Consider the following 15020-nt stretch of genomic DNA (forward strand, 5'->3'; position numbering starts at 1 on the left):
CCCCCGCCAAAAATCTCCAGAATCCAGCCCGATAGAAATCAGCCCCACTGGAGAAAATGGCTGCTTTGTGGGGTGGGCTCCATGGCATTATACCCTGCTGACATCCCTCCCCTCCCCAAATCGTTACCCCCAAGCAGTGCCTCCAGAGCTCTCAGAATTTCCCAATGTAGAGCTGGCAACTCTATAACTCGTAAACCTTGACATGTTTTCTGCTATTCAAAACATTAGAAAATGTCAAGATTTTTGTTGGCCTCCAAACTGAGGCTGCCACCTTCGTATTTTTTCAGTTTTTTTTTTAAGCTGGTTGACATTTTAAAGAGGGAATGGGAAAACAAAATAACTTGAAAAAATACCACTTGCACTTTAAAAAAAGCAAGGCACACTCTCTTCCTGTAGGTAGTAAAAGGCCATGTTCCTGCCCATCTCCCTTCAGTCCTCCAAGAGCTGCCATTGGGGGAAGGAGGGAGAGCAATCATCACCACAACGTTATAACATTAATCTGGAGGAACAGGAAAGCACCACAGTGACACTCTAGGACCTGCTCTAGTGCACTGCCAGTGCTTCCGGGTTGCCCCAGAAGTGACATCTCTGCATGGGAACAATAATTGCTCCCCGCACAATTTGGCTGGGCTGTTTCCGCCTTATGGCCAAGGGACAGGGGGAAAATGTACCTCAGAAGAAGAGTGCCAGGATCTGAGATAACAATTTTCACTGCTTGGGACTGAAACCTGGATCTGGAGCTACTATGCGGTAATGAGGCTTGTAACAAAGGATGGCTTGATTTCAGCTCTCTAGTTGAGAGGCTGAAAGGGATGGCTTAGCCATTGAGGACAAGGACGGAAGGGCTCCAAAGACCTTGCTGAAATCTTTAGCTGGTAACTGAGCCTCCAGTTGACGGGACCAGGTGTTTAAGCTGTTTGAAACAAGTGCCCAGAAGTGGGAGTCATTTTTCCCAGAAACCACCAGTTCTCATTCTTTCCGTGAGGATTAGCCATAGTCAAGTATTTCTTTTTTTGTTTAATTAATTTTGTGTAATGCAATATTAAGTATAAGAGTCGGGACATCCAAAACCAGCTATTATTACACCTGGCTTTCCTCATTATGTGGGTTATTTCTTTTTTTGAAGAAAAAAAGATTCTTTCGCTTGGTCGAACCATCCATCATTTGTATAGGATGTAAGTTTGACTGAACTACTGCTAATAAGAAACGGTTTTAGGATAGTAATGGCTTCCCAAAATTGGATAGCATCATTACCTGACCGAAGAATAGCGTGCCTCAAGGATTCCATTTTGGGGTTTGCAAGGAATTGAGAGAGTTTGGATTGGAGCTGGTCAGGCCATTGGAGACTTCTATAACCCAATGTTATATCATCTGTTAGTTCAGGGACTAGTTTCAAGAAATTATCACTAGTGGTTTTAAGTGGGCTGTGGCCTTTTAAAGAGCTCTCAACAGCCTCAGACTTAGCTAGACAGATTTAATCAAAGAAGTTTCTCAAGGGCTTTCCACTTTTGAGGGTAAGTACACTTGAATCCCCCACTACGGTGAAGCAGCCAGCTACAGTCTGCCAACTACCATGCTTGTGAAAATGATAAACACTTGTGTTTAACTGCACACAATTTAGGAGTAAGCTGAGCAACTGGAGCGTTCAAGCTTATTGTGTTTTTCTCAAGCATGTGAATTACTAGTAGTTAAGCCTGCTTTAAAAGCAGGCAGGAAGGAGACCCCTTCCCAGCTCCTGTCATGGCAAAGCAGGAGCTGGAATTAGGGCTGCAGCCATCTCAGGAGCCATTGCGAGCCCCTCGCTGTGTACCCCATGCCCCGCAGATTAGATGGGATGGCTTTGGGGGGGGGGGGCGTAAGCGCTGGTCCAGCAGCGTAGTCCTTTGCCTTGGGAGGAGGAAGGCAGACAGATGGTGTGGAGGCCTCTGGCGGCCGCAGTCCCCCTTGGGATTGGGAGGCTGCACAGAAGCCTCCAGCACCACCGGTGCCCTGAACTCACTGTTCTGTGCACCATGGGGAGGTGAGCAGGCAGCCGAGGTGGAGGCTTCTGGTGGCCCTGCCTCCGCACAGGACCGGGAGGCCGCGCAGAAGCCTCCAGCACCTGTGGTGCCCCAGCCACACTGCTCCGATGCACCCCAGGGAGGTGGGAGTTGGCAAAGAAGGTTCTCCTCTCACACAACTCTCAGCCCAGTGGCCTAGGACAGGGGTAGTCAAACTGCAGCCCTCCAGATGTCCATGGACTACAGTTCCCATGACTACAGTTCCCTGGACATCTGGAGGGCCGCAGTTTGACTACCCCTGGCCTCGGAGGTGGCTCGCCAGCTCCTCCTCACTGGCTGGAGGAGGCACCACATGGGGTGTGCTGTTCTTGATGCCTCCACCAGTCTCTCACAGTGAGGGGTGGGGAGGCTGCTGGTGATTCACAGCCTGCCTCTAAACCTGACTTCTGCAGGGCTTGAAAATCCTCTAATTGGTCTTCTGTGCAGAAGGATCCCATCCCAGAGAGACCGTGGGGTGGCAACTGATAGTGCTCCAGCTTCTATGAGTGGCCCTTGGAGGGAGGCCTCCACATGGAAAAAAATCTGCCTTTCAGGGTTCTAGAAAAGGCCCATGCAACTGAGGGACAGCTCCACAGACAACTCGGAAGGAGAGACACATTTTGGATTTATACACTCTGGAACCAGAAGGCCTTGTTTTTGAAACTGACTGGCTGTGTTTGTAATTTATACTGGGCTGTTCTTTGTATAAGAACTGGGTTCGATATGTAAATTGTTTGTATTTCGCATTGCACAAAAAACTAGTTGGTAAATATCCCATTTCCTTCTCCCCCCTCCCTTCTCTGCATGACAAAACAAAGTCAGAGATACGTATAGGTTGTTACATCATCTGTAACTATCCAAGCTATATATGTAACAATATTTAATCACCTCTCGTTTTGGACCTTTCTTCAGAGAAGAACACAGTAAAATTCTCCAATACCCAGGGGAGGTTGGTAATTGGATGAATATGAAATCTGTATATATATAGTTTAAAGATATCAATCTATATTAATTCTAAATTATCCATTAGGAATAAGATATATGGGGGCTAAGGATTCTGCTAATATGAACACCTTGCAGGACCGGAACTAGCCATACCAGACCAAAAAAGTAAGCAAATAAGTAAACCAATAACAACATAAAATTTATACAATTGAACATGGATAATGACAGCCTTAATGTCATGATTTCTGTACCGACAGATTTTTTTTATCTGTTGAAAATTGCATAAATGTTATTTGCATGCGTGCACATCTGTATAATTGACCTCTGATGAAGATCTGTGAGATCGAAACACGTTAGGTCTGGGTCCTAACAATTTGGCAATATTGTGTACGTACCCAGATGTTTTATGTGTGCCAACTGATATTCTTTTAAGTTTTTAAAGTATTTGAGCTCTAATAAATTGTTTATATTTTTCTAAAAGTGATTTCATCCCTAGCCTTTTTGGTTCTTGCCTGTTTCTCAGGTTGGGTTTTTGTTACCTGTTCTCAAATCCCAAGACACCAGAATATGATGTAGGACAGATCCTCAATGGACCAAAGGTCAAAAGAGCAAACTCTTTTGCTATATGGAATGCCAGACTGCTGCTGTTGAGAACTTAATTTCCAAGTGCTTCGATAGCCTAAGCCAGGTCAGGATGACTGTACAGAGAAAGAAAGATCTTCCATCTCCCCTGTGCAATGTTCTCAATCCCAAACAGCCCTGGGAATATTATGTACCCCAATGTAGGATGGGCTGTGTATGCAGTTTAGATTCTGTGTGTCTGTCAATAAGGTCAGGTCAGTTTGTATTGTGAAATGAGAGGTTGAAATTAAGTATAGAGGGCAACTTTAGATTCTCTAGGGCAGTGGTTCTCACCCTAGGGGTCGGGACCCCTTCACAGGGGTCGTGGCAGGGCAAGCAGGTTGGCTGGGGGGGCATCCACACAGCAGTTTTGCGGGGTAGATCGAGACAGAACTTTCGTCTGTCTGGAGCAGTGGAAAAGAATGAGATCAGCATGGTGGGAAAAGAGGCAGAACTGAACTGAGAAACCCCAGGGAAAAAACCCAATTTATATACAATCATGAACAATGGATCTTCATGCCATTGGTCCGTTTCGTTTTGATTTCTGTGAAAGAACACTGGCATAATTTTATGGTTGGGGTCACCACAACATGAGGAACTGTATTAAAGGGTCACGGCATTAGGAAGGTTGAGAACCACTGTTCTAGGGACTCCTTGCCAATCTTTTCCTTCTTAATAAAACAGTAAGGGGTGTTGGGGTGGGCTCAGTCCGTGATGGGGATGGGCAACAATTGGTCCCATGGCCCTGGACTGACAAGCGGAGGGGCCAATTGGAAGGCACGAAGCGCCTTCAGATTGGTCCCTCACTAGGAAAGACCAAAATTCCATCCAGCCAGGGGCAATCTGGAGAAATGGCTGCCAGTCTGCTCCTAACCACCGCAGGGAGAGGAGGTCAGTAGGGCTGCCAAGGGGGGTGAGAACAGAGGCTTGGACAGGCTGTGCCAGCACTTTTTTCCCAAGGCTGTCCTGTCATGTCCAACTGTAAATTGCCTCAGAACCCTGACAGAACTGGCAGGAGGCTGGAGAGTGCGCTCCCTCCCCCTCCCTCCCTTCAGGCCTGCTGCGAAGGAGCCTCTGACAGGCCCTGACTGAGGGGAGGGAGACATTTCCAAGAGCAACGCAGGGGAGCCCGAGGGCCTTTCTTTTGAGGGGGGGGGGAACTTTCCCCTTCGGCCAAACAGTTGGCTGACAGAGAGGTCACAGAAAAGCCCCTTTTCACTTAAAACACTGCTCTGGCCGGGGGTTAGACACAGCCAAGCCATGTGTCTTTCTTCTTTGCAATTCTCTGCAGATTTGAGGCCACTGCACAGCATTATTCTGCAGATGAAACTGTTTTTTTTTTGTCTCCTGTTTCATCTGCACAACAACCCTGTGCAGTAGGCCTCAAGTCTTTCAATTCAACAACCTTGGGAGGCCTTAAATGTTTCTTCTCTTCAACCCTGTCCAAAGTAGCCCTTTCTGCCTGGGGAGCTGATCTTTATACTCTGCAGGTGAGCTGTAACTCCAGGAGCTCTCCAGGAGGTTGGCTACCCCTGAGTTGGAAATATTCCTGGAGGTTTGGAGGTGGGACTTCAAAATTGTACTATGCCTCAGAGTCCAGCCTTCAAAAAAGCCATTTTTGCCTGCAGTAGAGAGGGAGTGGTACAGGTGTGTCCCTCCTGGGCTATGGGCTATGGCCAGCCCTTACCAGCAACTGTTTGTATTCTGGGGCGCAAACAGGCAAATGAGCATCAGTCCTGTGAGTCTGGAAAGTGCAGGAAGACTTACAGCCTGTAAGTATTTACAGTAGTAAATACAGTAGTAAAGACTGTAAGTATTTACAGTAAATACTTACAGCCTGAAATTGTAAATAGTAAGAGGTAGGGAAGATGATTGGAAAATGCTTTGAGACACCTGAGGCCTGCTGGGTCACTGTGGCCCATTCCCAGTTCTCTCAGACCTCTCACAGCCCCACATAACTCACAGGTTGACTATTGTGGGGAGACGAATGGAAAAGGTGTTTGTAAACTGCTTTGAGACTCCTTTGAGCAGTAAACAACAGGGTAAAAAAATCCGTTCTTCTTAGGAGCAACCATGAAAGAAGCATGTGGGCACATAACATTTTATCAACAGTGAAAAAATGGAGAAGAAGGAACAGGGTGAACACCTGTGTACTGTGACTACCCCATGTGTATTAGGGCAGAGGGGCATTTCGGTGTCTGTGGCCTAATTCCCACAAGAAGGGAAATGACGCAGAACTGGGGGAAATTGGTTGCCATGTAATCTTCCCCTAAGAAGAGTCTCCAGTCTGATTTTCCCTTCACATATCTGAAGACATGGCTCTGGAAAGCTCATCTGTAACCACTATGCCAAAATTCCCAAAGGTCAATCCTCTCCCACACTCAACGAACATTCCACACCACAGGTTCTTGACACCCATATCTCCACACCCATGCCCTCATTTGTCACCACGCCACCACAACCTCCCACACAACACACACATTCAACTCCATGCCCTTACAGACTGGACAACTCCTCCCCTTCCTCTTCCCACTGCCAAGCTCTAGTGCCCATTGTATTCTTGGATACAACGGGCTTTGCCCTAGTTTAACTATAATTTAAATAAGTTTACCTCAGCCTCCGCCAGAAGCTGCATCCGCCTTGTTAACGTATGGTCAGCATCAAGCCAACCTAAGAGAAAAAAACAAACAAACATTACTATCATCTCTTAAATGAAAACTTGATATAAGCAGTCTGCAAGTATGGAAACAATGGGGGGAAGGATACTTTAATTTTCATATGTATAATCAAGCCCACAAGTTACCACTGTACTTTTTACATATGCAACTACTCAGAGGTAAGTCATCTGTAGAAGAAGCTGTTTTTATACCCCACTTTTCACTACCCTAAGGAGTCTCACAGTGGTTTCCAATCACCTTCCCTTCCTCTCGCCACAACATACATCCTGTGAGGTAGATGGGTCTGAGAGAGTTCTGAGAGGACTGCTTTGTGAGAACTGCACCATCAGGACTGACTAGCCCAAGGTCAGTCACCTGGCTGCATGTGGAGGAGTGGGGAATCAAAACCGGCTTGCCAGAGTAGAGGCTGCCATTCTTAACCACTACACCAAGCTTTTTATACATAATAAAAAGTGATATATAGTATAAGAACTATATAGAAGTTCTGCAATTATGTACATTTCTAAAATGGACAACTGGATGATCTTTCCAGAAAGTTCTCTTATGCAAGTCCTCTCATGTTTCCAGAAAACTCTAATAAGCAATATTCAGTATTTTTCTTCAGTTCCTATGATAGTTTTGAATCCCTTACCGCTAGAGGATCAAGGAAGAAGCAAAAATTCAGGTACCACAACAACACACTCACTTTTTTTTTTTTTACCTAGAACAAAGCATAGAATCATAGAAGGAAGGCATCTCCAGGGTCATCTAGTCCAACCCCCTCCACAATGTAGGTGAGTTGTCCAAGTGGGTGCAGTTATAGCTAGCAATAGCTTGTTCTAGTTGTAGAGTTCTACATTAGAAGCAAACTGTTGCAGTCAATCTGCAGTCTTGGCCTCGAGATGACCCTATAAATAGTTCCATTTATCATCACATGTGGATGGGGGAATCCTCAAATTCCAACTGCTCTTGTGGTTTAGTCACAGGGCCTTGGGTGTCATGACAAAAACAAGTGATATCAAATCAGTGTCTGGAAATGCTCCATTTCTATGGGCTGCCCAAGGACTCCATGTCTCTCTGGCCAGTTCTGAAGTAGACCCAGAAGGCCGTTGTATCTCCGCTGCCATCAATTCACTACATCACCCTGTCATTAAGCTTCTTTTTCTGCTTGTATTTACTTAGGCCTCTCAAACATAAATTGTAGAGAGACGCTTCAGCAATGCTGTTATGTTTAACCAGCTCTTCAGAAAAGAGAGAATTGCTCCCTCCACCATGGTACTACCACTTAGAGTTGTATTCCATTTTATAATCTGGTTTAAAGACAAGGCCACAGGGCTAAAGCCTGGTGTAATGGTACTTTGCAAAAATGGAAAGTCCCAAGACTGCAGAGGTAAAACCTGAAAACAGCAACCTTATTTGACCAGGGGAAACAATGGGACAGAAACGTTTCAAAAGAGCAGATTATATATGAATTTTTCTGTGGCTAATACAAGATACACATTAATTTGTGAATAAAATCAATTCACGAAAGAAGCAGGCTCTAAGGTAGTTCAAGGTTCATTCATAAATTAATCACTAAAGCAAAACAGGAAGTATAAGAAGTCACAGTTTATTTTATTACGCAAGTCATGACTTATGAACTCTCATCAAAGCTATTTTCTGTCTCTATGCGTCTACAACCTATCAGTACTCATCTCACTGGTGCTACATACAGAGAGATCTTTTCGCATAGAGCAAATTATTAAATGGCCTTCTATGTTCACACTGTGTGCTATGAAACAGGTCTTTATCATAATGAAATCATTCTCCGGTAGAGTCACCACAATTGTAGCTTTTTACCACAAGCATTAGGATGACTTATACAAAACCCAAAAGAACAGGCATTCTGGGTTGCCAAGCAACCTGGCTCCTGACAAGACTTAATTAGGGGAAAAGAGTTATATTTAACTTAGCCTTGAGTAATACTCTTTTAGTCGCAAACCATTTGCTTTCTCAGTACAGCAGCTAAATTCAACCAAAAGACAGTACTAGAGATTCATTGGTGAGCAGAAAAAGTGAAGCTAAATAAAACAGTTATTTGTTGGACTTGATGCCCTGTATGGCCACTTCCAAGTCTATCATCCTATGACAGCTAGGTCATGGCGATAGCTTGATCGAAAATCTGGGTGTTGGTGACAAAAGTCCAACAGTACTGAGCCCCAGGCAAAGATGAGGAGGAAAGAGAAAGCTCTACAGGACAGCAGCTGTAAAGGGAAGCAATTTCTTTTTTTATATAACATTTTATTAAGTTTTCTTTAAAAACAGATTAAAAAAATCAAACGGGAAAAAAGTATAAACCGAAGAAAGTCAATACAGAAATATTCAAGATAAAATAAAATAGGACATCAGTTCCTTTTTCCATGCTTCAGCATCCTGTATCCAACAGAGTTCATCAGCTTACTCAGAAATTATTTACTTACTCTCAAACCATTACAAATTGTTACTAAATGTTACAAATTCATTACCTATTTTTTCTAATAATCATCGGTTTCAGTACAGAGAACTATAAAAAGAAGCAATCACCCAAGAAAAACAGCATCCCTGTGTAACACTTTCCTCCTAACTCTATTTAACCCCTAATAGCACAGAATCGAAGAACTGAAAGAGACCATGCAGGTAGGACTGCCAGGTCCTTCCCAGTCACATTTGGGAGATTGGGGGGGGGGGGGGAGGCTGTTAGTTCCAAGTTGCGAAACTCCTGGAGAATTCGGATTGGAGCCAAGGGAAGGCAGGGACCTCAGTGAGGTAAAATGCCCTGGAATCCACCCTCCAAAGCATCTGCTGTCTCCAGGCAACCTGATCTCTGTACTCTGGTGATGAGCTGTAATTCTGGGATATCCCCAGGTCCCACCTGGAGGCTGGCATCCCTACATATGGGCCACTTAGTTCCATCCCTGCTCAGTGCAGAATCACGCTAAAGCATCCCTGATTTGTTTTCATCCAGCGGCTGGTTGAAGACTGCCAGTGAGGGAGACATCAGCACCTCCTTAGGCAGCCAATATCATGGCTAAACTGCTCTTATTGTAAAATATTTTTTCCTAATATCCAGGCTCAAAGGTATCTTCCAAGATCGGACTCTCCTTTACAATTCTGTACATTCTGTACTTGCAAGGGAAAATCATCTTTCGCGGCCTGGTGAGCTTCTTGCTGCGGGGGGGGGGGGGGGGGGGAGGCAGACGTGGCTGCAGCCAGCCCATTACCAAGGCCTTCATGGCCCGCTATCGGGCTGCAGACCAGGGGTTGACGACCCCTGCCTTATAATGAGCTGGTTAGAAATCAAAATATAAATAAAATAAATAACTTTTTGTCTTGAACGGTCAGCAATGAATGTTGGGATACCATAAGCCATATTTTTTAACATTTCAGCTGCAAGAGTTCAGTGCTTCAGAGAGTCCTTCATTTATCACGTGCAAATGAGTATGTGAAGGTCACATATTGCTAGCTTGTAAGTCATAACTTGCGTAATGGAATAAACTGTGACTTCTTATACTTCTTGTTTTAGTTCAGTGATTAATTTGCGAATGAACCTTGAACTACATTGGTGCCAGCTTCTTTCGTGAAGTGATTCTGTTTCCCAAATTAATGTAGATCTTATATTACAACACGACCACATACACATATGTATTCTGCTCCTTTACGGGAAAACAGATTTATGCTTTCCCAAGGAACCTTAATGGATTCGACTGGATCCCAGAATGTTCTGCAGGAACCAATATCCCCCAGCAACTCAGTCCATGTTCTAGTAGAGGACTGGCATTGCTGGCTCTCTGAAGCCATCCCTGAAATCGTTCCCTGACACGTTCTCTTTTCCTGTCCAAAACCAGCTCCATGGTATATGCTGGAGCTGCACAAGCAGAAACAGTAGTTACAACAGCTAGAGCGAGTCTGGCGTAAAGCTCATGATGAGACATCAAGAACATCTTGTAAGACGATGATGAGACAGCAGTGAAGACCTCTCTGTGTTACCAGCACTGTCTCTGTTAGCTTACCCTCAGTGCAATTATTATTTAAAACTAGAAGCCCGTTTTACATTCAGGTACCACCAAAGGTAGAGAGTGGAGGCGCGGCCTGGCCTGAGCAGAGGCAGGGAGGCTAGCAAGAACGGAGGGAGGCCGTGGCACAGGCCACCAATACTGCCTGCCCTGCACGAAGGTGGGGAAGAGCCTCTGCTTGGCCTTCAGTGGGGGAGGGCCCTCCTAGTGAGGGCCAATCAGAGCCCCCCCCCGTACTTCCCGACAGTGCGCCAGCTCTTCTGAGGCCCTTTGGGGGGAGGGAAGCCCTCTCTCCAAGGGCCAATGAGAAGTCCCATCATATTTTATTATATTAAAAGATAATTCGATCTTTGATACCCTTATCTCTCAATCAGCTATTGGCTGTGAGGTTTTTGCAAGCATTTCTTGTAGAATATCTTGTCCCTCCGCAGGAGATTTGACACAGAAAGTTTTGGACAGCCATCCAAGAAGTGAAAGGGCCTTATTCAAGACACCGCTTTGAGCTACAGAAGTGACCAGATTCTTTCTCATCTGGAGGCAGAACTGCAATTATTGTCTCGGCTCCAGGACTGAGTAAATGATGACCATCCCATTTCCCAGGTGAGGAGGACATGGGGTGGGTGCTCGCCGCAGAATGAGTGGAGACATGCCATTTCCTGCCACAAGATGTGCAGCAAGACACCCTGCGGCAATACAACATGTCAACTGGGTTAACAGAAGGATAAAATGAAACTGGGCTACACCCAGCAAATTGCCAACAGAACAAAAAGGGGAAAAACTTCTGGGTGAAAGATGGCTGATTTATTACACCAAGTCCCTATGCATTTCACCGTGCAGGCTACATCAGGGGGAATCTATTAAAATACAATTTTATATGTAAAATAGACAATAGAAAGACCCCCTTAATAAAAGTTATTCCAAAGTTATTAAAAACTAGGGGCCAAGCCTGTTGCATTCAGGAATACAACGGGTGCTAGATGGGGTGTGTGTGTGGAAGAACTCTGAAGATGGTCTCTCCCTCCCGCCAGGAAAGGCAGTAGACTGGAGGCCCCTGGGAAGGGAACTCACCAGCAGGGGCAGCTCTCGCACAGCAGGGATCTGCAGCCTCTGAGCCTTGGAGGGAAGTGGGAGGGGTGGACAGGGGTGGGGGACAGAAGGCGATTGGCTGGCTGCTGGACAGACAGGCAGGCCGGTTGGAGGTGGAGGCCCTCAGGGGCCTCCCTGAGTGGATGTTAAGTGCTGAGTGGCATTTAAGCCATGAGACATGCTCCTCCTCCAATGCCTTACCAGAAATATATTATGTGGATCAGATAGTATTAAAAAATTATAAAAATGGACACATATTGGCCAATATACAATATAAGACAAACTATACATTGGGCATCCACCCACAAGATGTGTTGGTTAAGAGCAATGGCCTGGAGAACTGAGTTTGACTCCCCACTCCAAAAATAACCAGCTGGGTGACAGTCACAGTTCTCTCAGTGCTCTCCCAGATTGACCAACCTCACAGTGTCTGCATGAGAAGAGGAAAGGAAGGCAATTGTAAGCCACTTTGAGACTCCTTGGGGTAGTAAAAAGCGGGGTACAAAAAAAAACAGCTTCTCTTCTCTTTTTTCTGGCACTGGCCAAACTAATATTAAACAAGAATTAATTTTCAATCAATGAAACAGTTTTTGGCAGATTCAGGATATTGCCATGAGGTGTTCTATGGCTCTGGAAATTGCTAGCTCATATATGGGTCATGAGAAAGGCGAGGTTAGATGACTCACAAATTGGGATCAAGATTGCAGGGAGAAATATTAACAACCTCAGATATGCAGATGATAACACTCTAATGGCAGAAAGTGAAGAGGAACTAAAGAGCCTGTTGATGCGGGTGAAGGAGGAGAGTGCAAAAGTTGGCTTGAAACTCAAGATCAAGAAAACAAAGATCATGGCATCTGGCCCTCCCAATTCCTGGCAAATAGATCGGGAAGAAATGGAGGTAGTGACAGATTTTATTTTCCTGGGCTCCAAGATCACTGCAGATGGGGACTGTAGCAAAGAAATTAAAAGACGCTTGATCCTGGGGAGGAACGCTATAGCAAATCTAGACAGCATCCTAAAAAGCAGAGGTATCACCTTGCCAACAAAAGTGCTTCTAGTCAAGGCTATGGTCTTCCCAGTTACAGTGTATGGCTGTGAAATTGGATCATATGGAAGGCCGAGCGTCAAAGAATTGAGGCTTTTGAACTCTGGTGCTGGAGAAGACTCTTGCGAGTCCCTTGGACTGCAAGGCGAACAAACCGGTCAGTCCTAGAGGAGATCAGCCCTGACTGCTCCTTAGAAAGCCACATCCTAAAGATGAAACTGAAATACTTTGGCCACCTTATGAAAGGAAGGACTCCCTGGAGAAGAGCCTAATGCTGGGAGCGATTGAGGGCAAAAGAAGAAGGGGACGACAGAGAATGAGGTTTTTGGATGGAGTCACTGAAGCAGTCGGTGCAAATTTAAATGGACTTCGAAGAATGGTAGAGGACAGGAAGGCCTGGAGAATCATTGTCCATGGGGTCGTGATGGGTCGGACACGACTTTGCACCTAACAACAACATATGGGTCAATCTGAGGAGAAATTTATATATTCAGAAAGGAATCCCTTTCAAAGAGTTTTATCTATACGGTGGAGATACACTGATATTTTATTAATATGAAAATAACTTTCATGATGGGGTCTTTCTGTTATATGCATTACATATAAAAAATAAATGTTCCCCTCTGATGAAGCCTGCCCTGCAAAATGTGTGGGGACTTTTGTATAATAAATCGGTTAAAAGCCTGATTATAAGATGTACCTGAAGCTGATTCATTCCCTGCTGTACAAATTATGTCTTTAAAGTACTCCTTTTTGTAACCTCACAGGTGACTAACTCCTGGCAAACCCAGGTAATGTCTGTTTGCCATGGAATGCCATGTTGCCCCATTCACGCCTACTCTTCTACTAGCACTTAAAATTTACAAGGGTACACTTAACATTCTCAGTGATCCCCGACCCTGTTGAACCGTGGAATTTTGTCAAGAGGTAGTTGGTACCACAGAAGTAAAAAAGGATGCCAGAAGGTGGATACAAATGCAAACCCAAAGGAAATCTGAAGGCTGTGTATTAATTGGTTTTCAATCACATAAGTTCAAAACATTTCTTTTTTTCTTAATTTCGATAATCACTTGGGCAATCAAAACCTAAGACCCCGTTTTGATTGCCCAAGTGATTATTCTAATGGGCAATTCATTCTAATGGGCACGTTAGAGGATGACCCCATTATACAAGAGCATATGCCTAGATGATACCCTTTATTCACGTATTTGAAGAAGAAGAAAAGTTGGTTCTTATATGCCGATTTTTTCTACCCAAAGGAGTCTCAAAGCGGCTTACAGTCGCCTTCCCTTTACTCACCCCACAACAGACACCCTGTGAGGTGGGTGAGGCTGAAAGAGCCCTGATATCACTGCTCGGTCAGAACAGCTCTATCAGTGCCGTGGCAAGCCCAAGGTCACCCAGCTGGCTGCATGTGGGGGGGGGGGGGCGCAGAATCAAACCCGGCTTGCCAGATTAGAAGTCCGCACTTCTAACCACTACACCAAACTGGCTGTCTTTGAAAAATTGTCTCCAGATTGAGAAGAGCAATCACTGAAGAATATTCAGGAAAGCAGGTAATCTAATACCCAGGACCCTGTTTTGATTGCCCAAGTGATTACTGAAAGTAAGAAATAAACAGCAACCCCTTTCTGGGTGCTGGTTCTGAGTCTGACTGTGCTCTGGCAAGTCCCTGGTGAGCATGCTTCTTGTCCAGGAAGGGCTGCGCTGGTAGCAGCCAGGTGGCACACATATGCCCCTTTGATCCTCCAAGATGTCCTCCAATCTTTCCAGCTATGCCTTGAGTCTGGCCCGCCTGAGCACACGGATATACAGGGAAGTCATTCAGCTGACTGACAGGAAGTCCATGAAAGTCATGAAGCTGCTCGACGAGCTCTCCATGGCCAAGCAGAAAGAGGCCTACAACTGGTATCCTCCCCAACACAGCTATTCTGGCCTGATGAGGAAACCACCACTTACATCGTCTCTACAGAGATGAGCACACGGATTTCAGAGACAAGATGAAAAGGCTGAAGAAGCTACGTGGGACAGGACTCCTGAAGAAAGCAAAGGAAAAGAGAGCGATGAAGAGGAAATAGCATCCTCCTCATATTTAATAAAACATGTTTTGTTTCATTTTTTAAAGTAAGAAATAAACAAATATTTTGAACTTATGTGATTGAAAACCAATTAATACACAGCCTTCAGATTTCCTGTGGATTCACATTTGATTTATTAGAGGAATAAGAAGGTAGATACAATCATAAAGCATTTGAAGGTTCTACAGATTGCAAAGAGATTCTGAGACAAGAACCCTCCCATGACAAGAAGGAGTTGTTTCCAAATGGGTGCTCCTTGCACACAAAGTTCCCAGTCTCTTCTGAAACACTTTCTGCTCCAGTGACATGGAGGAAACCTCAGGATTGGCTATCTTTAGGAAAGAAGGAAACAGAAACCAGGAAGCACACAACAGTTGGGGAATGACTGCTGGCGCTCCTTTAAATTCTGCATTGGGCAACTATTTCTCTTCATAACGACAGCAACGAGACCAACAGTATGTTTGTCTGTATATTTTTAGCGCTGAACCGCAGTTGCCAAATCTAATCCAATGCGC

At 45.0% G+C, this 15020-nt stretch overlaps 1 protein-coding gene and 1 pseudogene across 6 annotated transcripts in view; one reads left to right on the forward strand and one right to left on the reverse strand.

Annotated features, from left to right (window-relative positions):
- Positions 1-15020, reverse strand: part of SOAT1 (sterol O-acyltransferase 1) — a 61778-nt gene that overhangs the window by 25463 nt on the left and 21295 nt on the right. For all 5 annotated transcript variants that reach the window (XM_077332464.1, XM_077332466.1, XM_077332462.1 and 2 more), the window contains exon 4: positions 6217-6275. In XM_077332464.1, coding sequence (XP_077188579.1) covers positions 6217-6275 — 59 coding nt within the window. The remainder of the gene's footprint in view (positions 1-6216; positions 6276-15020) is intronic.
- Positions 10759-14505, forward strand: LOC143835193 (small ribosomal subunit protein mS33-like; annotated as a pseudogene). Its single transcript, XR_013230035.1, has 2 exons — positions 10759-10893; positions 14201-14505. The product of XR_013230035.1 is annotated as a small ribosomal subunit protein mS33-like (transcript).

This window comes from Paroedura picta, chromosome 4 (assembly GCF_049243985.1).
Source record: "Paroedura picta isolate Pp20150507F chromosome 4, Ppicta_v3.0, whole genome shotgun sequence".
Lineage (NCBI taxonomy): Eukaryota > Metazoa > Chordata > Lepidosauria > Squamata > Gekkonidae > Paroedura > Paroedura picta.